Here is a 22,207-nt window from a genome sequence, read left to right on the forward strand (position 1 = left end):
ATTGCTACTTTTCTGTAAGGACTTAACTGTGTATATAAATTATATCAAAATAATACATAAAAAACATTGGGTTTTTTTTTCCCTGAATAGTTAAGGAATGAGTCATCAGTGTTATACCCTATAGCAAGGAGAAGAAAAATTATAATGACTCCCTCATTCAACCACTTAGTTGAAATTAATTGTATAAAAAGAGGACAACACAAACTTATCCAATAGTTTATAGCCTAATTTTTCCACTATTTAAACAAATCAAGACTCATATGTTTACATACAAAATCAATTTTATTATAATTAAACAAAAAGAGGCTACTTAATACAAATGTTAGCATTCTCTTTCCACTGAAACCAAAAGATACAATTTTATTCATTTTCATTTCTTTCTGCTATAGTCCAAATGATTGAACTTTTAGTCCACAATGTCCTTCACTGTGTCTTTGCATCACTCCTGACTTCTGGAATATCCATGAACATCCTGAGTAATATTATAATAACACGTCTTACTCCACTGTTTTCTAACTCTGGTTGTTGGCACTCCACTGTTTTCTAACTCTGGTTGTTGGCAAAAAAAGAAGTTGTTTGTTTTTAACGTGGAGCCATTCTCCTTCTTTGTAATTGCAGTATTGCTTCTGTATCCATTGCGTAGAACAGTGTTTCTCAAAGTCATTACATCACCTGCATCATTCCCCTGGGTTGAGTGTCAAATTGCGGTTTCCAAGGCCCCAGGCTGCTGAATTTGAATTTCTACCTGTAGAACCCAGTAGCCTCCATTTTAACAACCTAAGCAGCCGCTCCTAAGCATAGTCCTCCAGGGAAAGAGTTAGTGCCTTGGGCTGCACTAAGCTAGCCTGGTCTCCCCACAGCCTGCTCCAGTCCTTAACCCTTTCTTGCATGATAAAATTTCCACATGCTTGGTGATCTTAGGTACCTTCCTATGGATAGTCCATAGTTGTTATCAAGGTCCATAATTATTTAAATTTGGCATCCGAAATTAAACCTGATCCTGTAGAAATGGTCTGTTAATGTAGAATACAGCAGAACTCTTACCTTCCTTGATCTATTACTTAGATTGAAGTAACTTAACACTAGCATTTTTAGCAATTACTGTACATAACTCTATTGGTTCATAGAATGATTGTAATCAACTAAAGTCACAGATTTTTTTTTTTACTTGAACGCCCATATTTATTCTAATCCAAACACAAAATTTTCATTTATCCCTGTTAGCTTTAATATGCCATCTTATTAAGGTAATTTTCAAGATTTGGTTCCTTCACCTATCATATAAATATGTTCACTGATGGTTTCATACTGCATGAAATAGTCTCTAATAGAAAGCCACAGGTCTCTGTCCTTTACCCTATTTTTTTAAATATAATTCAGTTCTTATATGCAAATTCAAATATCCTCAAATATGTCCTTTACCCTATTCTATCTGGTTTTTATAATTGACTTGGGTGAAGATAAGGAGAGTATCTCTGGGGTACTCTGTACCAAGATGTTCAAAGGCACAGAAATGTCAATTTTCCCTAAAGAAATGAGAGAGGGAGAGTTATTTTATATTTTTAAAAATTATGCCATAGAATGCAAATTCACATGGTTTTTAATTAAGACAGAATAATTCACAGAAATATCTCTCTTCTGCCAGACACTTAGGACAATTGCCCTGGTCTCTCCAGACATACAGTTTTACTTTCCCCTTCAATTAGGAATATTCCAAGGAAAAGTTTGAGAAGCACCAAAATAAGATACCCTGTTTACTTTCATGTCCTCTGCAGAGTTGAGAAGCCTATGTTCATCCAGTCACTTATAAAAATACTGAACTGAATAGGGTAAGGGCATTCTACTAGAAAATTTTTCATAATATATAAAGCCATTTCTAGACATTATTGAGAGGAGGCAACTTATATTACTCCAACAAATCAAAACAAACACCAGTAACTAGCTGCTATTCGATTTTCAAGCAGTCCTTTATCTATCAGCTTAGTAACCTAAAAATAAACCATTTTAGTTTATCAAACCTTTTCCTAGGCTGACATTTGTTGGCTCCTAATGACCATAACATTCATTTCTGCATGCTCAAAAACAAGTCTTTTAACAACCTACTGTCAAATCTGTAAACATGAATCAAGTTGTCTATAATTTCCAGAATCTACCCTAGTCCCCTCTTTAAAAATAAAGATGAAACTTACCTATCTGTGGTCTTGCAGTATTTCTCCTATTTGTCATGACTTTTCAAATACTTTTCAAAAACAGTCGCTCTGAGATTATGGCTGAAAATTCTGTTACCACCCTGGTACCTAATATATCTGGCCTCATTTTAAATACCTTGGAGTTAGTTCACTAATCCCTTATCTATCGTGGGCTGAAATTCCCACTTCTCATAATTTGTTCTCCATATTCAGCTTAAAAACCCATCTAGAAAAGGGAAGGAAAGAGGGAAAGAAAGGGATGGGAAAGAGAGAAGGAAAAATAGGAGTTAAATTATTCTGCTACTTCTCTGATATACCTTCTGCTATCATCTCTAAGCAGTAGACTTATTATTTCCTTGTTATTTTTGACTAAAAAAAAAAACAAGCCTTATAGTTCCTTCTGGTCAACTTTACCATTTTTTTTTGGCCTTGATTTATTTGGGGACTTAATTTATGACACTTTTATAATAAATCTGCTAATTTCTATGCTCATCCTTGGCCACTCTTCCTTCTTTGTACCTTTTATATATATCATTTGAAATTTGAGATTACTAAATAGCCATTCAACCTTCCTAAGCTTTCTTCCATTTTATTAGAATTATTTCGTAATTATTCAGCAGTTTGTGTGTGTGTGTGTGTGTGTGTGTGTGTGTGTGTGTGTTTAAATCTCTCTTTGTTAGCCATAATCCCTTTTTGAGACTCAAGTCCCTGGGTCAAAATTTTTTTTCTTTGAACTTTTTGCAAAAGTTTCCCAAGGCACCTGCCTGACTCTATTTAGGGTTTGCTTTTCTGGCCATTATAAACTATTTGCTTGGAGTTCTCAACATCTTTCATGTCATAGCACATCACTGATGATAGCCTCACATGTGACACACCCTCACCATGTATCCTGAGTTTTACAACCTCAAATATATTTTGTCTGAAAGTAAAATATTGTAATCATATTTAATTACCACGTATATTGCTATCTATCATTTATGAGTGCTCTTCACAATGCATATGGTGACACTGATAAACAGGCTGTTGCTTATGTGGAATTCCATGCCACTTGCTATAACGTCAACCTTTCTCTCCCACTCAAGGAAGCATACTGTAAGAACATAAGAGCAATGATATCATCAGGATAACCTTGACTACGTTCAAACGTATGTATTTTTAGAAAGTAGATGATTTATAATTTAATTTATCTTACTATGAGTAACAAATTACTTGCAACTCACCTCATGTGCCAAGTCCAAGTTGAGGATGACAAAGGTGCTTTCTCCTGCTGTTCCTATCCCCTTCACACCACCAATTACCTTTTCCTCACTAGGCAAAATTAAGTCCAGGCTTCACTTGACTTTAATTATGAGAGCAGTCAGTAATTTATCTCATTAGGATGGTCCAAGTCTCCTTTCTTGACAAATAACCTGCCTTCGTACAATTTGGATGTCTTTTGGCTCAGTAGTCTGTAACATTCTCCCACACTATTTCTAATGCGGTAGTATTTTGGCAGTCTGTTTATATGAGCCTTTTAAATATGGCAATGAAATTCCATGCTGTCTTTAGAGTAAAGAAATGCACATTTTTGTAATCATTAAATTTAAAATAAATTATCTAACATAAGTTGAAGTTAAACACAAAACTGTCTTTAAAAGGTATTTTTCGGGCTTCCCTGGTGGCGCAGTGGTTGAGCGTCCGCCTGCCGATGCAGGGGACACGGGTTCGTGCCCCGGTCCGGGAGGGTCCCACGTGTCGCGGAGCGGCTAGGCCCGTGAGCCATGGCCGCTGAGCCTGCGCGTCCGGAGCCTGTGCTCCGCAACGGGAGAGGCCACAACAGTGAGAGGCCCGCGTACCACAAAAAAATTAAAAAAAATTTTTTTAAAAAAGGTATTTTTCAAACAAAAAATCCTAACAATGAATACTGAATTAAAAACTGTTAGATCATTAGACAATGCACATAGTGATAAAAGCACCAAGGACAAAGAGGCTGGAAAGGAAAGGAAAGGAGACAAGAAGGGGAAGTTTGGAAGTTCTGAGCAGGCCATCCCTCCATGCTTGTCTTCTTCTAATATGCAGATTACGGCTAAACTAGAATTCTCTTTTTCTTTTAATTAAAAGCCATTTGGAATGAGCAGTTTTTCATTCTCCAGCTGCTTGTGTTATAATTTCCACAATGTGGTACAAACAAATTAAAGCCAATTTGTTTCTTATATAAAATATAGAACTTGCTTCTCAGCATATTTCAGGACTCCTGACACACCTGTATAAATCTGTTCTACACTCCAAAATCTTCAATGTAAAGGGAATATAATCTTTAGTTAATATGGTGAAAAAAAACTTCTTTTAAAAAACTAAATTTTATTTATGAAGCCCCTTTCCTATCTAATCACGTGACCCACTCCAATTCAATTTCCCTGATGTTTTTAACGTAGAGTTTGACTAAATAAATCCACTGAATTTGCTCTTTCAAAATCCTAAAACATCCTTTTGGGATCTAAAAGACTTTCAAAGTTCTTCCCTCTATCCAGGTAATCAAAATATAACATGGCAAAAGACAAACACTTTAGCTGTGGTCCTTTGGCTACCTGAATATTTTCTGACAAAGCAGAAGGAAAAAAAAGAAGTGAAGGAAGTAAGGGGAGGGAGGGAGAGAAGAAAAGAGGGAAGGGGAAAAGAAGAGTACATTACAAAATATTAAAGAGATTGTTTTAAAATGAGCACATTTTTAAAAAAGACCCCATACAGTCTGTTAGCAGGTGTATTAGAATGCAACAGTTAATATCTTCAGAATGGCCTTACTATTCCATGATCCTCTTTTTAAACTTATTTTTGCTAGTACCTATATTTCTAAGGAAAAATGTTTTCTTCCTTGCAATATAAATACCACTATACTGTGTTGCAATGCATAATGGTACCAAGAGCTAGAGCTCTCCCTGTCCTTGGGGTTGCATTTAACCTTAGTGAATGCAAAATTCTGTACTATTCCACTCTCACCTACAAGGCAATGGCAGCAAATGTGCCCAGCAAATGCCATAAAGCACTATGAACAAGAGTGAACATCAAGGCTTAGCTCATTATACTAAACTTTCTTTATTGCCCAAAAAACTATCTTTTTAAAATTCAGAGTTTACTTTTTATGACTATTTTCACATGAATTTATTTTTAAGAACTAAAACATTATCCTAAAATATATTATTAACTTACTTAGCCTACCTTGAAAATTATTTCTGTGGACATTTTCTCCACAACAAAAATCAAAATTATTTGTCTTTTCAGTTCAGAAGTCTCGTGACTTTTTTAAAGCACACTTAAAAGCACTCCATTTGTGATTTTCATGAAGGATATGAAAGTGTCCAAAAGTCATCCAAACAGAGGGGCAACTATATACTCTTAGATCTTTAATTTTGTGAAAGAAATTTTGTGGAGCTCACATTTGCCTGAGCTGTAAAACCTTAGCAATAATACTCTGCTCTAGAACCCTCGCTTTTAAAAGTCATGAGATTCCACACTTGACTTAGAGCAAAGCAGCAATTTTTCTGAATCGTCTCTGGGCCTTCGCGTCCAAAGTTCCCCTACACTTTGAGACCTGGGGGACAGCGTTTCAAATTGGATATAAGTCTCTTTCGCCAAATCATCTTCCCAGAGGGAGTCTGACTTACACCGAAGTTTGCAAACTTTGTACAACAGGAAAAAAATCAATGGCAAGACAACAACACAGGCAGCACCACTCACCACCATAAGGAAAGACCCTTGAGAATCACCTTCTTCTTCAACTCTGTCAGTAGAAAAGGTGATACATTGGTCTTTCTGGGGAGGCATTCCTTTTGGACAGACACATGCTATATATTGCCAACCAGGCAACAAGCCACTTATGGTGACTTGGTTCTTGCTGGAGTCTGCATTAAGCAGTAGCAGGTCCTTCTCACCATACTTGGAATACAACACAGTCACTTCCAAATTCTGCGTGGTGTTAATGGTGTTCCACATCAAGATCACGCTTTCTTCGGTTTCACTGACTACCTGAAGATTTTCTATTGTGGCATTCGTTTCCATCGGCAGGGCTTGATCCAACAATGCCAACTCTTCTCTTTTACTTGCACTAGCTGGGGGAAGCTTACCGCTACCCATCTCCACCTTGACATTTCTTTTCCCATCTGGGTGGAGTGACTGACGGCTGGCCATGGTAGTGCTTGTAGATATTCTAGTGCTGGGAGTTGTGGCTGAAGAAACAATGGAGGAGAAGAAAGGAGATAAGGAGAAGGAAGCAGTGGAGGGAGGCGATGAAGTAGAAGTAGGAAGAAAAGTGGAAGAAGCTGGGAAGGAAGAAGAGGAGGAATAAGGCCAGGGAGACGATGATGAACCAGGTAGATTTGCAGATGTTCTAGATCCCAGCTGGACCTCTTGCTCAGGGTGGTCCCCAGTTCTTCTTTCAGAAGTTTCTGATGATACGGTGGTCATGACAACACCAACCACTGTCACAGTAACCACAGCTTCTGACATCCCAGCCAAATTTTTGGCCTTACATTTGTAATCCCCAGCATCCATGTAAGAAACGCCTGTCAAGCTTATTATGGACCATCTGACTCCCTCCCCTGGAGATTCCTGAATTACTGGAAGAAAGAAAAATGCATAATCTGTGAGATAAAAGGAAGAAAAGATTCACACAACATGCCAACTCAAAAGGCAACAATTTCTGGTTCTACACGCATACCTCTCACATAAACCAAGAGGGAAATGGCACGCTGCAAGTCTCTGATTGCAGATGATGGTTCTGTAAATGGTTTATATGGAAGTGTAGGACATTCTGGGTGCCATGAAGTTTCTATGGGAAATAGTATTTTTTTTGGGGGGGGAAATAGTATTTTAAAAAGACATGGGGCTGAGAATTAAGAAACTTTGGCCTTAGTAAACTTTTGTTTACTAAGTAGTATGTGATTCTAGACAAGCCAATTAGTGTCTTTAGGCCTCTGTTTACACATTTTTAAAATAAGGGGATAAGACAAAGTGATTTCAAATATCCCTTCCAATTTTAACCCATTGTGATTCTGTAAAATGTTTATCACAAGACCTTACTTAAATCTTTCTCAAAATACTTTTTCATTGTAATAAAGTGTTAACTATCCACATAGTCAGAAGGCATAGTGGACCATTTTCTGGCATGGAGGAGTCATAATTTCTTTTCTTATCTTTCACAGTATATTTAATTTAGATAAACAAGTAAATAATGAGGTTTTTATTTATGGAATAATACACAGTGTTTGCAAAATTGGAATTTTAATTTCCTAAACACTAAAATCTGAACATATTTCCTTTCTGTCTTGATTTCTGAAGCTTTCTGAAGAATAATAATATGCACAGAGTGGTATTTCAGTAGCTCCTAATTTAACTCACTGCCTTAAACTGTGGGCTTAGGCCTTGACTTTTGTTTTTAATTCTATCAGGTTTCATTATTTCAGCCTCAATTTAAATTTAATTTGGAAGAATTTAAAAAATATATCCCTTTACTCATCAGAATATCACTATTGAAACTAAGGCCAAAGCATTGATTTGGTCATAGTAGGATCTAAAAACCTGTGTAATCGATATTTTTAAAAATTACACTTTTTGCCTCATAATAAAGTTCCTATGTAATTTATTATTTGAATAATCATTCGAAAATAAGAAACTTGTTTGAAATTCCCTTAAGGAAATTGTAATTGTTATACATTTTAAAGTGAGCAGTATCCAAGATGATGGAGGAAAGATAAAGACAAAGGCCTTATCTGCAACCATCCATCCACTGAGTCATGTTGTTTTCCATCTAAGAAAGAAATCAGATTGTCTAATTTCATCTACATAGTTAATCAGACAAACTGAGGAAAATATTAATCAATAAAGTATACTTTTCAAATTTCTTCCATTCAACAATCTTAGCATATTTTATTAGAAATAACCAGCCAATCTCAAATCATACAAAAACATAAGATTAAGTTCAGTCATTTGTAAACTCCTTGTTTCAAAGGCCTGAATTAAGAAGATACCTGTATAATTAACTGGCGAGCTGTCTGGTCTGGTCCAGGTGAGCTGCGGGGTAGGGTAGCCAGTGGCATCACACCGCAGCAGAACATTACTGCCCAGAGCAGATGTGATCTGGGTGGCCGAGGTCATCACTGATGGCTTCAGACACTGCTCCAGCTCAGCCCGCTGAAACGAAATCCCTGTGAGGCGTTCCGGTTCACTACAAACCATCAGTGGGTCGAGAAGTACTACCACAGGGTCAGCAACTTTTGACAATGCCATTATTTTGGAAATGTGACAGTCACAGAACCATGGGTTGTCCTGCAGGCCTAGACCAGAAGGGAGGAAAAGGTTGAGAAAGGTTTTCCTGATGACTTCTGTTTACATCACAGCCTCGTGGGATGGCATTTCTACACTGTGGCCCTAAAAACATAAGTGCTTTGAAGGATCAGAGTCACCTCTCTGTCAGTTTTGCTCTGCACTCCAGCCACCTAAATCAATATATCTTGTCAGTTCAGATCATTAATGATTATAGCTAACAGTTATGGAACATTTACTCTGTACTAGGCTCTGTTCTAAGCACTTAACCTGTATTAACTGATTTAATCCCAACAATTCTATGAAAAGAATATTATTTCCCCATTGTAAAGATGAAGAAGCCGAGACACAGAGAAACCAAATAACTTGACCGAAGTCATTTAGCTAAGCAATGTCAGAGTCGAGATTTGAATCCAAGTACCAAAGAATGACATAAATACAGTGATAGATTTCTAGGGTGCCATGAAAGTGTGTGTGTGTATATATATATATATATATATATATTTTTTTTTTTTTTGCGGTACTCGGGCCTCTCACTGTTGTGGCCTCTCCCATTGCGGAGCACAGGTTCCGGACGCGCAGGCTCAGCGGCCATGGCTCACGGGCCCAGCCGCTCCGCGGCATGTGGGATCCTCCCGGACCGGGGCACAAACCCATGTCCCCTGCATCAGCAGGCGGACTCTCAACCATTGCACCACCAGGGAAGCCCGAAAGTATTTATATCATTATAAGTATTATTATAGGGTGCTGTGAGGCACCTAACTCAGCCTGCAATATGTCATGATTTTGTGTGATTTTAAGGCATACTGAGGTAGTACAAGTTGTTGTAGCAAAAGTATAGAGTGAGATGCAGGCAATGTTAGGAGACAAGATTGGAAAAACTGGTAGAACATGGCTTGGCATGATTGTTACATGTGGTGGCCACGGAGGTGCACTGCTCAAATCCCCTTTCAAGAGAGGATCAGCAGCAGGGAATACAGTTAGCTGACAGCCTCCAGTTGCAAATGCCTTCAGGATCTGCCTCAGCTTTCAGAACTGTTAGCCGAAGTGTTGTGTCCTTCAAAGAGGCTATCAGTGAAAGCTTAAAGAAAAGTGAGAAAAATGTTATTGGAAACTAGAGGAAAAGGCACTATTGTTATGGAGTAGCAGAAGGTTTAGCAACACTATCACCTGTGGTTAACGTGGGAAGTAGAAAACGTACTCAATGAAATGAATGTTCTGACTAAGGATATTTCTACACAGTGTTGAAACTGCTGCTTGGTGTCTTCTTGCTGCTCATAGTAAAATGTAAAGGAGAGACAATAGCTAAAGGAAGAACTGTTAAATGTAAAGAACTAAAACTTGCTAAGCTCAATTATAAAACTGTTTCTTACACCCAGCCTCTCCAAAATTCTCAGATTAAGAAAGGGCTTCAGGGCTTCCCTGGTGGCGCAGTGGTTGAGAATCCGCCTGCCGATGCAGGGTACACGGGTTCGTACCCCGGTCTGGGAAGATCCCACATGCCGCGGAGCGGCTAGGCCCGTGAGCCATGGCCGCTGAGCCTGCGCGTCCAGAGCCTGTGCTCCGCAACGGGAGAGGCCACAACAGTGAGAGGCCCGCGTACAGCAAAAAAAAAAAAAAAAAAAAAAGAAAGGGCTTCAGAATAAAAGTCAAATCCATGTGGGTGGTTCTATACAATTAGTTGCTAAGATCTCAGAAGAATCTAAGATGGTGCTTCAGAGCATTCAGTCAGACAAGAATCTCCCTAAGGATCTTAAGGGTGATGTCCCATACCAGCCTTACATAAAAAGCCCAAGGCTGGAAAAGATTCATCTCAAAAAGATTTCTCGTTGTGCAGTGAATTATATATTGATTTGTAAGGAGAAAATACAGAACAGCAAGTTTAAAAAAATCTAACCCTGGTGGAAGATTTAACTGTCCATTCATAAATTCTAGATTTCTGTTTATGCCTATTTTTATTATAACAGCACTATGTGAATGGTTCATATTTCTCTGCCAGTATTGGTAAAGTTTGCTGTTTTTATTATCTTCCATATTAGAAACTTCTTTTCTTTCATGGGTGAATTACTTTGACCTTCCTCCTCTTACACTTAGTTCTGTGAATCTATGAGCAGTTCTCTAATACTGACTTAAATTCTACTCAACCTGCCAACAAACATCAAATTCACTCTGTCATATAATAATTAATATGTGTAGGGACTTTCCTCGTGGTGCAGTGGTTAAGACTCTGCCTGCCAATGCAGGGGATACGGGTTTGAGCCCTGGTCTGGGAAGATTCCACATGTCGCAGAGCAACTAAGCCTGTGTGCCACAACTACTGAGCCCATGTGCCGCAACTACTGAAGCCCGCGTACTCTAGGGCCCATGTTCTGCAACAAGAGAAGCCACCGCAATAAGAAGCCCACACACAAGAAAGAGTAGCCCCCGCTCGCCACAACTAGAGAAAGCCCGCACACAGCAATGAAGACCCAACACAGCCAAAAAATAAATTAATTAAAAAAAATTTTTAATTGCTTAAAACAAAAATAAATAACATGTGTAGAACGCTTCATACTTTCAAAACACTTTGAGTTGGTATGTCAGATTTTTTCTTTATAAAATAATAACAAAAACAGACTTACAGATATAGAGAACAGACTTGTGGTTGCCAAGGGGTAGGGGAGGTGCGGGGGAACGACTGGGAGTTTGGGATTAGCAGATGTAAACAATTACATATAGGATGGATAAATAAGAAGGTCCTATTGTATAGCACAGGGAACTATATTTAATATCCTGTGATAAACCATATGAAAAAGAATATATATATGTATAACTGAATCACTTTGCTGTACAGCAGAAATTAGACACAACATTGTAAATCAACTATACGTCAATAAAATTTAAAAAAATAAAATAAAATAATAACAACACAAGATGACAGTTATTGGTTGCTTCCTATGTGGCAAATACTGCACTTATCAAGAATTGTAAAGGGTCGACACTTTACCCTACTTTAGGGTGACCAACTCATCCCAGTTTGCCACTGTTTTATGGATATTGGTAGAAGATACAAGACTCCTAGTCAAAGATGAAGAATAATTTCTTAATCACAGATCTGGAAGGAGACATTATCTTTATTATATTGGGTAGTAAGCATATCTACCCTTTGCTCTGGAGGGAGACATATCTCTGCTTTCCAAAGTGGTAGCTCTTGAAAAGGCAGTTCAGAACAAAAGGCAGTCGCAGTGTCTACCTCTGTTCACAAGAGAAACGTGAGAGACCACGGAAAAGAGAGAGACCATGCTAAAGCGTTTGTCTATCTCAAGCCTCACAATAGCATGAGGTGGATAATATTAGTATCATCCTCATTTTAAAGATGAGAAAATGCTCAGGGAAGTAAAGGAATCTGCCCAAGGTCACACAACTGGATGCAGTCAGGATATGAATCTTGATATCCTGATCTTAAAGCTCTCATTCTCAACAACTGTGTATATGTTTTATACTGACCTTGGGAAGCTCATATCATTCTTCCAATTTCATACCAGACATTAAGGCACAAAGAAAGTACTGCCTTGACTTTGTAAGTAGCTGAGAGTCCTAAGTCCCATGTGTTTGAGCCTCCTAGTCTAATACTTCTTCCACCATAACTCATCTCTTTGTCACCTAAAAACATCTAGAGCATGGGTGGCAGCTGTAAGTGCTGTCATCTACAAATAACAAGTGTTAAAGTAGTGATGTCTGGAGCATAAATGTCTATAAAGGGAAAGATCAAGAGCTATAAAGTTAACATTTTCATTTATGCTTTGAAACTATTATAAAAATGTGTTAATGGTGAAACAAAATTCTTTAAAAAACAAATCCAATTGGTTATATCTAAAAGTTATGTAAACCAGGAGTAAATATTTTTAAATCCCTCAAAAATAAAATATTTATTCAAGTTATGAAATATCTAAGGTCAAGGGTACAACTTTTAAAGCCTGAATAATAATAGTAATATGAGGGCTGAACACATTCAAGTGTTTTTTCTTCTGGGGACAAAGTACAAGAACTCTCTGAAGTTAAACTATTACTTGTACTGCATTCCTTCAAGGCAAAGCACCAACCACAATCAGCAATTTGCATTAAGTAATTTATTTTACATAACTATTCTTGGATGGGGCAAAAGAACTTTGCTTTGTCCCTTTTCTAAAAGGGTAAAGTTTTTCATGCATCACAGTAGTTGGATGTGCTATTCTTTATGAAAAGTCAGCGATAAATTCTAGTACAAAAGTTATTCTGCAGACTATAAGTTCTTGAAGGCAAAATCCATGCCTCAGTCAGTTTTGTGGAGGCAGTTATGCTTAACAATTCAAAAGGGAAAGTAAAGTCTTTTCAACAAATGGTGCTAGAACTACTGGACATCTGCTTGGGAACAAATAAACCTCAACTTCTACCTCACACTATACTCGAAAACTATTTTGAGCTTACAGTCATAAGTACAAAAGCTAAGAATATAAAGGTAAAAACTGAATATAAAAGTTAAAACTATAAAGAAAGAATATCTCTATGACCTGTAGGTAAGTATTTCTTAGATGGGACACAGAAATCACTAACTATAAAAGGAAAAACTGATAAATCGGATGTCATCAAAATTTTAAACTTTCTGAAGGGCAGAGTCAAGATGGCGGTGTGGGAAGACACTGAGTTAGTATCTCCCCACAACTAGGGCACCTGCCAGCCGCTGGTGGGGGACCCTGATGTCCAAGGAGACGGGAGGAACCCCCAAGTGCACCGCTGGGGGTTGGGCCAAATCTCCTGCGGTGGGAGGAGTCTGAACCACTGGACCAACAGAGAACCTCAGATCTGAGGGAATATTCACTGAAGTGAGGTCTCATAGAGGTCTTCATCTCAGCACCAAGACCCAGCTCTACCCAACAGCCTACAAACTCTAGTGTTGGAAGCCTCAGGCCAAACAACTAGTAAGACAGGAACACAAACACACTCATAAACAAAAAAAAAAATGAGATGGCAAAAAAATATGACACAGGTGAAGGAGCAAGGTAAAAACCTACAAGACCAAATAAATGAAGAGGAAATAGACAATATACCTGAAAAAGAATTCAGAGTAATGATAGTAAAGATGATCCAGAATCTCAGAAATAGAATGGAGGCATGGATTGAGAAAATACAAGAAATGTTTAACAAAGTTCTAGAAGAACTAAAGAATAAACAAACAGAGATGAACAACACAATAACTGAAATGAAAAATACACTAGGTTGAATCAATAACAGAATAGCTGAGGCAGAAGAATGAATAAGTGAGCTGGAAGACAAAATGGTGGAAATAACTGCCCAGGAGCAGAATAAAGAAAAAAGAATGAAAAGAATTAAAGACATAACTGCCCAGGAGCAGAATAAAGAAAAAAGAATGAAAGAATTAAAGACAATCTCAGAGACCTCTAGGACAACATTAAATGTACCAACATTCGAATTATAGGGGTCCCAGAAGAAGAAGAGAAAAAGAAAGGGTCTGAAAAAATATTTGAATAGATTATAGTGGAAAACTTCCCTAACATGGGAAAGGAAATAGTCACCCAAGTCCAGGAAGCACAGAGAGTCCCATACAGAATAAACCCAAGGAAAAACACACCAAGACACATATTAATCAAACTAACAAAAATTAAATTCAAAGAAAAAATATTAAAAGCAGCAACAGAAAAACAAAAAATAACACACAAAGGAATCCACATAAGGTTATCAGCTGATTTTTCAGCAGAAACTCTGCAGGACAGAAGGGAGTGGCAGGATATACTTAAAGTGATGAAAAAGAAAAACCTACAACCAAGATTACTCTATCCAACAAGGATCTCATTCAGATTCGATGGAGAAATCAAAAACTTTTCAGACAAGCAAAAGCTAAGAGAATTCAGCACCACCAAACCAGCTTTACAACAAATGCTAAAGAAACTTCTCTAGGCGGGAAACACAACAGAAGAGAAAGACCCACAAAAACAAACCCAAAACAATTAAGAAAATGGCAAATGGAACATATATATCAATAAAAACCTTGAATGTAAATGGATTAAATGCCCCCCCCAAAAGACACAGACAGGCTGAATGGATACAAAAACAAGACCCATATATATGCTGTCTACAAGAGACCCACTTCAGACCAAGGGACACATACAGACTAAAAGTGAGGGGATGGAAAAAGATATTCCATGCAAATGGAAATCAAAAGAAAGCTGGAGTAGCAATACTCGTATCAGATAAAATAGACTTTAAAATAAAGACTGTTACAAGAGATAAGGAGGGATACTACATAATGATCAAAGGATCAATCCAAGAAGAAGATATAACAATTATAAATGTTTATGCACCCAACATAGGAGCACCTCAATACATAAGGCAAATGTTTACAACCATGAAAGGAGAATCAACAGTAACACAATAATAGTAGGGGACTTTAACACCCCACTTACACCAATGGACAGATAATCCAAACAGAAAATAAATAAGGAAACACAAGCTTTAAATGACACAATAGACCAGATAGACTTACTTGATATTTATAGAACATTCCACCCAAAAGTGGCACAATACACTTTCTTCTCAAGTGCACATGGAACATTCTCCAGAATAGATCACATCTTGGGTCACAAATCAAGCCTTGGAAAATTTAAGAAAATTGAAATCAAACCAAGCACCTTTTCTGACCACATGGCTACGAGATTGGAAATCAATTACAGGAAAAAAAAAAACTGTAAAAAACACAAATACATGGAGGATAACAGTGTACTAATAAATAGCCAAGAGATCACTGAAGAAATAAAAGAAGAAATTTAAAAATCCATAGAAACAAATGACAACGAAAACACGACGACCCAAAACGCAGCAAAAGCATTTGTAAGAGGGAAGTTTATAGCAATTCAATCTCACCTCAAAAAACAAGAAAAGGGCTTCCCTGGTGGTGCAGTGGTTAAGAATCTGCCTGCCAATGCAGGGGACACAGGTTTGACCCCTGGTCCAGGAAGATCCCACATGCCACAAAGCAACTAAGCCTGTGTGCCACAACTACTGAGCCTGCTCTCTAGAGTCCATGAACCACAACTACTGAACCCCGTGTGCCACAACTACTGAAGCCCGTGCACCTAGAGCCCATGCTCCACAACAAGAGAAGCCACCACAATGAGAAGCCCATGCACCACAAGAAAGAGTAGCCACCACTCGCCACAACTAGAGAAAGCCCGTGCACAGCAACGAAGACCCAATGCAGCCACATATAAATAAATTAAATAAATTAGTTGAAAAAAAAAAAGGAACAAGAAAAATCTCAAATAAACAATCTAACCCTACACTTAAAACAACTAGAGAAAGAAGAACAAAGAAAACCCAAAGTTAGAAGGACAGAAATCATAAAGATCAGAGCAGAAATAAATGAAATAGAAATAAAGAAAACAATAGCAAAGATCAATAAAACTAAAAGCTGGTTCTTTGAGAAGATAGACAAAATTGATAAACCCTAAGCCAAACTCAACAAGAAAAAGAGGGAGAGGACACAAATCAATACAATTAGAAATGAAAAAGGAGAAATCACAACTGACACTACAGAAATACAAAGAATTGTAAGAGACTACTACAAACAACTCTATGCCAATAAAATGGACAACCACAAAGAAATGGACAAATTCTTGGAAAGGTACAATTTTCCAAGACTGAGCCAGGAAAAATTAGAAAATATAAACAGACCTATCACAAGTAATGAAATTGAAACTGTAATTAAAAATCTTCCAACAAACAGAAGTCCAGGACCAGATGGCTTCACAGGTGAATTCTATCAAACATTTAGAGAAGAGCTAACACCAATACTTCTCAAACTCTTCCAAAAAATTGCAGAGGGAGAAACACTCCCAAATTCATTCTACGAAGCCACCATCACCCTGATAGCAAAACCAGAAAAAGATATCACAAAAAAAGAAAATTATAGACCAATATCACCGATGAACATAGATGCAAAAATCCTGAACAAAATACTAGCAAACGGAATCCAACAGCACATTACAAGGATCATACAGCATGATCAAGAGGGATTTATCCCAGGGTTGCAAGAATTTTTCAATATATGCAAATCAATCAATGTGATACAGCACATTAACAAATTAAGGAATAAAAACCATATGATCATCTCAATATATGCAGAAAAGGCTTTTGCCAAATTTAACACCAATTTATGATAAAAACTCTCCAGAAAATGGGCATAGAGGGAATCTTCCGCAACAGAATAAAGACCATATATGACAAACCCACAGCAAACATCATTCTCAATGGTGAAAAACTGAAAGCATTTCCACTAAGATCAGGAATAAGACAAGGATGTCCACTTTTGCCACTCTTATTCAACCTAGTTTTTGAAGTCCTAGTCAAGGCAATCAGAGAAAAAAAAGAAATAAAAGGAATACAAATTGGAAAAGAAGTAAAACTATCACTGTTTGCAGATGACATGATGCTATACATAGAAAATCCTAAAGATGCCACCAGAAAACTACTAGAACTAATCAGTGAATTTGGTAAGGTTGCAGGATACAAAATTAATGCACAGAAATCTCTGGCATTCCTATACATCAACAATGAAAAATCAGAAAGAGAAATTAAGGAAACACTCACATTTACCATTGCAACGAAAAGAATAAGATACCTAGGAATAAACCTGCCTAAGGAGGTGAAAGACTTGTACTCAGAAAACTATAAAAAACTGATGAAAGAAATCAAAGATGACATAAACAGATGGAGAGATATACCATGTTCTTGGATTGGAAGAATCAATAATGTGAAAATGACTATACTACCCAAAGCAATCTACAGATTCAATGCAATTCCTATCAAACTACCAATGGCATTCTTCACAGAATTAGAGCAAAAATTTTTTACAATTCGTATGGAAACACAAAAGACCCCGAATAGCCAAAGCAATCTTGAGAAAGAAAAACGGAGTTGGAGGAATAAGGCTCCCTGACTTCAATGCCACAAAGCTACAGTAATCAAGATAGTATGATACTGGCACAAAAACAGAAAGATAGATCAATGGTACAGGATAGAAAGCCCAGAGGTAAACCCACACACAAATGGGCACCTAATTTATGACAAAGGAGGCAAGAACATACAATGGAGTAAAGACAGTCTCTTCAATAAGTGATGCTGAGAAAACTGGACAGCCACATGTAAAAGAATGAAATTAGAACACTCCCTAACACCATACACAAAAATAAACTCCAAATAGATTAAAGACTTAAATGTAAGACAAGACACTATCAAATTCTTAGAGAAAAACATAGGAAAAACACTCTTTGACGTAAACCACAGCAAGATCTTTTTTGACCCACCTCCTAGAGTAACGGAAATAAAAACAAAAATAAACATATGGGACTTAACAGCAAAGGAAACCATAAACAAGACAAAAAAGACAACCCTCAGAATGGGAGAAAATATTTGCAAATGAAACAAGGGACAAAGGATTAATCTCCAAAATATACAAACAGCTCATGGAGCTCAATATCAAAAAAACAAACAATCCAGTTAAAAAATGGGCAGAAAATCTACAAACAATAAATGCTGGAGAGGGTATGGAGAAAAGGCAACCCTCTTGAACTGTTGGTGGGAATGTAAATTGATACAGCCACTATGGAGAACAGTATGGAGGGTCCTTAAAAAACTAAAAATAGAACTACCATTCAATCCAGCAATCCCACTACTGGGCATATACCCTGAGAAAACCATAATTCAAAAAAAGTCATGGGGCTTCCCTGGTGGTGCAGTGGTTGAGAGTCTGCCTGCCGATACCGGGGACACGGGTTCGTGCCCCGGTCCGGGAAGATCCCACATGCTGCGGAGCGGCTGGGCCTGTGGGCCATGGCCGCTGAGCCTGCGCGTCCGGAGCCTGTGCCTCGCAGCAGGAGAGGCCACGACAGTGAGAGGCCCGCGTACCGCAAAAAAAAAAAAAAAAAAAAGTCATGTACCACAATGTTCATTGCTGCTCTATTTACAATAGCCAGGACATGGAAGCAACCTAAGTGTCCACTGACCAATGAATGGATAACGAAGATGTGGCACATATATACAATGGAATATTACTCAGCCATAAAAAGAAACAAAATTGAGTTATTTGTAGTGAGGTGGATGGACCTAGAGTCTGTCATACACAGTGAAGTAAGTCAGAAAGAGGAAAAAAAAATACTGTATACTAACACATATATACGGAATCTAAAAAAAAAAATGGCACTGATGAACCTACTTGCAGGGCAGGAATAAAGATGTAGACATAGAGAATGGACTTGAGGACACAGGGGGGGAGGGGGAAGCTGGGGCGAAGTGAGAGTAGCATCGACATATATAGACTACCAAATGTAAAATAGATAGCTAGTGGGAAGCAGCAGCATAGCACAGGGAGATCAGCTCAGTGTTTTGCGATGACCTAGAAGGGTGGGATAGGGAGGATGGGAGGCAGGCTCAGGAGGGAGGGGATACGAGGACGTATGTATGCATATGGCTGATTCACTTTGGTGTACAACAGAAACGAATACAGTATTGTGAAGCAATTATACTCCAAAAAAGATCTATTAAAAAAAAAAAGAAATTTAAACTTTCTTACCAAAGACACCATGAAGAAAATGAATAGACAAGTCCCAGACTTGAGAAAATATTCATAATGCATACAACTGATAAAAGACTCATATTCAATAATAAAAAGACAAACAACATTTAAAAATTATAAAGAAATATACCAATGGACAATAAGCAAATATAAACTGTCAACACCATTACTTATCAGGGAAATGCAAATTAAAATGATAATGTGATTCCACTCCCTGACGTATCTACTCCCAAGAATGACTGAATGAGAAAGACTGACATCAAGCGTTGGTAAGGATATGGGGCAAGCAGACTGTGTTAGTGGGAGTGTAAAACAGTATAACCTCTTTGGAATACTGGTAGTTTCTTTTTTTTTTTTTTTTTTATAAATGTCTGTTGTTTATTTTATTTATTTTTGGCTTCGTTGGGTCTTCGTTGCTGAGCGTGGGCTTTCTCTAGTTGCGGCGAGCTGGGGCTACTCTTCGTTTTGGTGTGCGGGCTTCTCATTGCAGTGGTTTCTCTTGTTGTGGACCATGGGCTCTAGGTGCACAGGCTTCAGTAGCTGTGGCACGCAGGCTCAGTAATTGTGGCTCACGGGCCCTAGAGCACAGGATCAGTAGTTGTGGCACACAGGCATAGCTGCTCTGCAGCATGTGAGATCTTCCCGGACCAGCAATGAAACCCATGTCCCCTGCATTGGCAGGTGGATTCTTAACGACTGCGCCACCAGGCAAGTCCCTGGCAGTTTCTTAAAACGTTACATATATAGCCATCCTATGACCTAACAACTTCAATCCTAGGAATTTATCCAAGAGAAATGAGAACATATGCTACAAAAAGCTATGCACAAAAATGTTAATAGCAGCTTAATTCATAATAGCTAAAAACTGGAAACAGCTCATGTGTTCAACAACAGGAGAAAAGATGAACAATTGGTACAATCATACAATTGAATATGACTCAGCAATAAGTAACTACCGATACATGCAACAACATGGATGAATCTCAAAAACATAATGCTGAGTGAAAGAAGCCAGGCACAAGAGTGCCTCCTAAATGATTCCATTTACATGAAATTCTAGGGCAGGCAAAATTAACCTGTGGTAATAGAAGTAAAAATAGTAGTTTCCTGGGGTGGGAGGAAATTGACTGAGAAGGGGCACAAAGGAACTTTCCGGGGTGATGAAAATATTCTGTATATCAAGAGTCCCCGGTCTTCCCTGGTGGCGCAGTGGTTGAGAATCTGCCTGCTAATGCAGGAGACACGGGCTCGAGCCCTGGTCTGGGAGGATCCCACATGCCGCAGAGCAACTAGGCCCGTGAGCCACAACTACTGAGCCTGCGCATCTGGAGCCTGTGCTCCGCAGCAAGAGAGGCTGCGAGAGTGAGAGGCCCGGGCACCGTGATGAAGAGTGGCCCCCGCTTACCACAACTAGAGAAAGCCCTCGCACAGAAACGAAGACCCAACACAGCAAAAATAAATGAATTAATTAATAAACTCCTACCCCCAACATCTTCTTTAAAAAAAAAAAAAAAAAAAAGAGTCCCCAACCTCCAGGCCACAGACTGATACCAGTCCACGGCCTGTTAGGAACTGGGCTGCACAACAGGAGGTGAGCAGTGGGCAAGAGAGCAAAGCTTCATCGGCCGCTCCCCATCGCTCTCATTACCTCCTGAACCATCCCCCACCCCCACCCTACATCCATGGGAAAATTGTCTTCCATGAAACTGGTCCCTGCTGCCAAAAAGACTGGGGACCGCTGCTGTATCTTGATGAGGGTATGCATTTTGTGCAGGTATACGTTTATCATCATTTACCAAATTGTACACTTAAAATCCACTGTATGCAAATGATACTTCAGTTGCTCAATTTAAAAGAAATTTAAGGAATTCTCTGGTGGCCTACTGGTTAGGATTCCAGGCTTTCACTGCTGTGGCCCGGGTTCAACTCCTGGTCAGGGAACTGAGATCCCATAAGCTGCGTGGCATGGCAAAAAAATAAAATTAAATTAAATGTTTAAAAAAATTTTTTTTAATAAAAGAGTGATGTCTCTGGAGATGGACTGTGAAGTTGAAGCTGACTCTGCCTCTTTACCAGCTGGAAAAAGAAGGTTATGACAATTACAGACCCACTTCATGGGGTTGTCCTAAAGGCTGAGATAATGCCAGGCAGTCCTCAGAAGAGTGTCTGGCAAGAAGTAAGCCTTAACTGTGTGAATTTGTTTCCCCCATGCCTAGGAAAGAGCAGGCACACCAACAGAGACTGAGAAGTATTCGTCGAACTAAAACAATGCCATTTTACAGAATTCTGTGGGAATACTCAGGGCCACCACTGCCCTTCTGGCAAACCCCTTTCTGAACAGAAGAGCTCTTTTACAATGGAGCAAATTTGGGTACCAGTAAAAAGGACCAAAAAAGCATTTTATACTCTCTGCTACTGCAGGTTTTTTCCTCCAAGATAAACAGTGATAGGCCTTGCAGTTTGCCTGTGTAAATATGTCCTTATTCTTGAAAAAGAGGCCATGGAAATTTACCTGTATTGCAAATCAACAATGTAGTTTCATAGTTAATTTAAATGTTCATTTACAGGACACTAGTTTACATTTTTACAGATACATTAAAGGACAATTTTATTAGGTTGATATTTTTATTCACACAGAAGACAGAGGAAGTAATTGAAAAGCCTCTCCCTAAATTATTTTTTATTAAATAAATATATGATTTAAAGAGATCAGTAAAATAGGATATATGAGGAACATAACTAGTATTATTACACACCTTGCATTACAAAGGAGTGGGGAAGAGCATGGGTTCTAGAACCAAATGGCTTGTATTCAAACCCCAGCTCCATCACTATGTGATAAGTGACTTTGGGCAAGTGTTTTAACTTGTGCCTCATTTCTTCATCTATAAAATGGGGATGAAATGGTATTTACCATGGAGTGAGACTAGAGAAGTTATATCCATAAACTTTTTGGCCATGAGTAAGCATTCCATCAATATTAGCTATTACTATTTATTATTACAAATAGAATCTGTTAACAGCAATAAACATAGGGCAATAAAAATGAAATGGAAACAGAATGTATCCCATTATAATAATACAAAGGTAAATTCTACAGGGTACCTGGAAATAT

The 22,207-nt window shown here is 38.2% G+C and overlaps 1 protein-coding gene across 5 annotated transcripts in view; it reads right to left on the minus strand.

Moving 5' to 3' along the window:
* Positions 1-308: 308 nt before the first annotated feature.
* LRIT3 (leucine rich repeat, Ig-like and transmembrane domains 3) overlaps positions 309-22,207 on the minus strand; it is a 33,494-nt gene continuing 11,595 nt past the window's right edge. Inside the window, exons 3-7 of one of the 5 annotated variants that reach the window (XR_009563949.1) lie at positions 8,192-8,497; positions 5,385-6,781; positions 3,410-4,767; positions 2,190-2,415; positions 309-1,526 (exon numbers count right to left, since the gene is read on the minus strand). Coding sequence is in view for 1 of the 5 variants with exons in the window: in XM_030864070.2 (XP_030719930.1) it covers positions 5,658-6,781; positions 8,192-8,497 (1,430 nt within the window). In the remaining 4 variants the exon portion in view is untranslated. The other 4 variants (XR_009563948.1, XR_009563947.1, XR_009563950.1 and 1 more) reach the window with 4 other exon arrangements.

The sequence above is a fragment of the Globicephala melas genome, chromosome 5 (genome assembly GCF_963455315.2).
Source record: "Globicephala melas chromosome 5, mGloMel1.2, whole genome shotgun sequence".
Taxonomy (NCBI): domain Eukaryota; kingdom Metazoa; phylum Chordata; class Mammalia; order Artiodactyla; family Delphinidae; genus Globicephala; species Globicephala melas.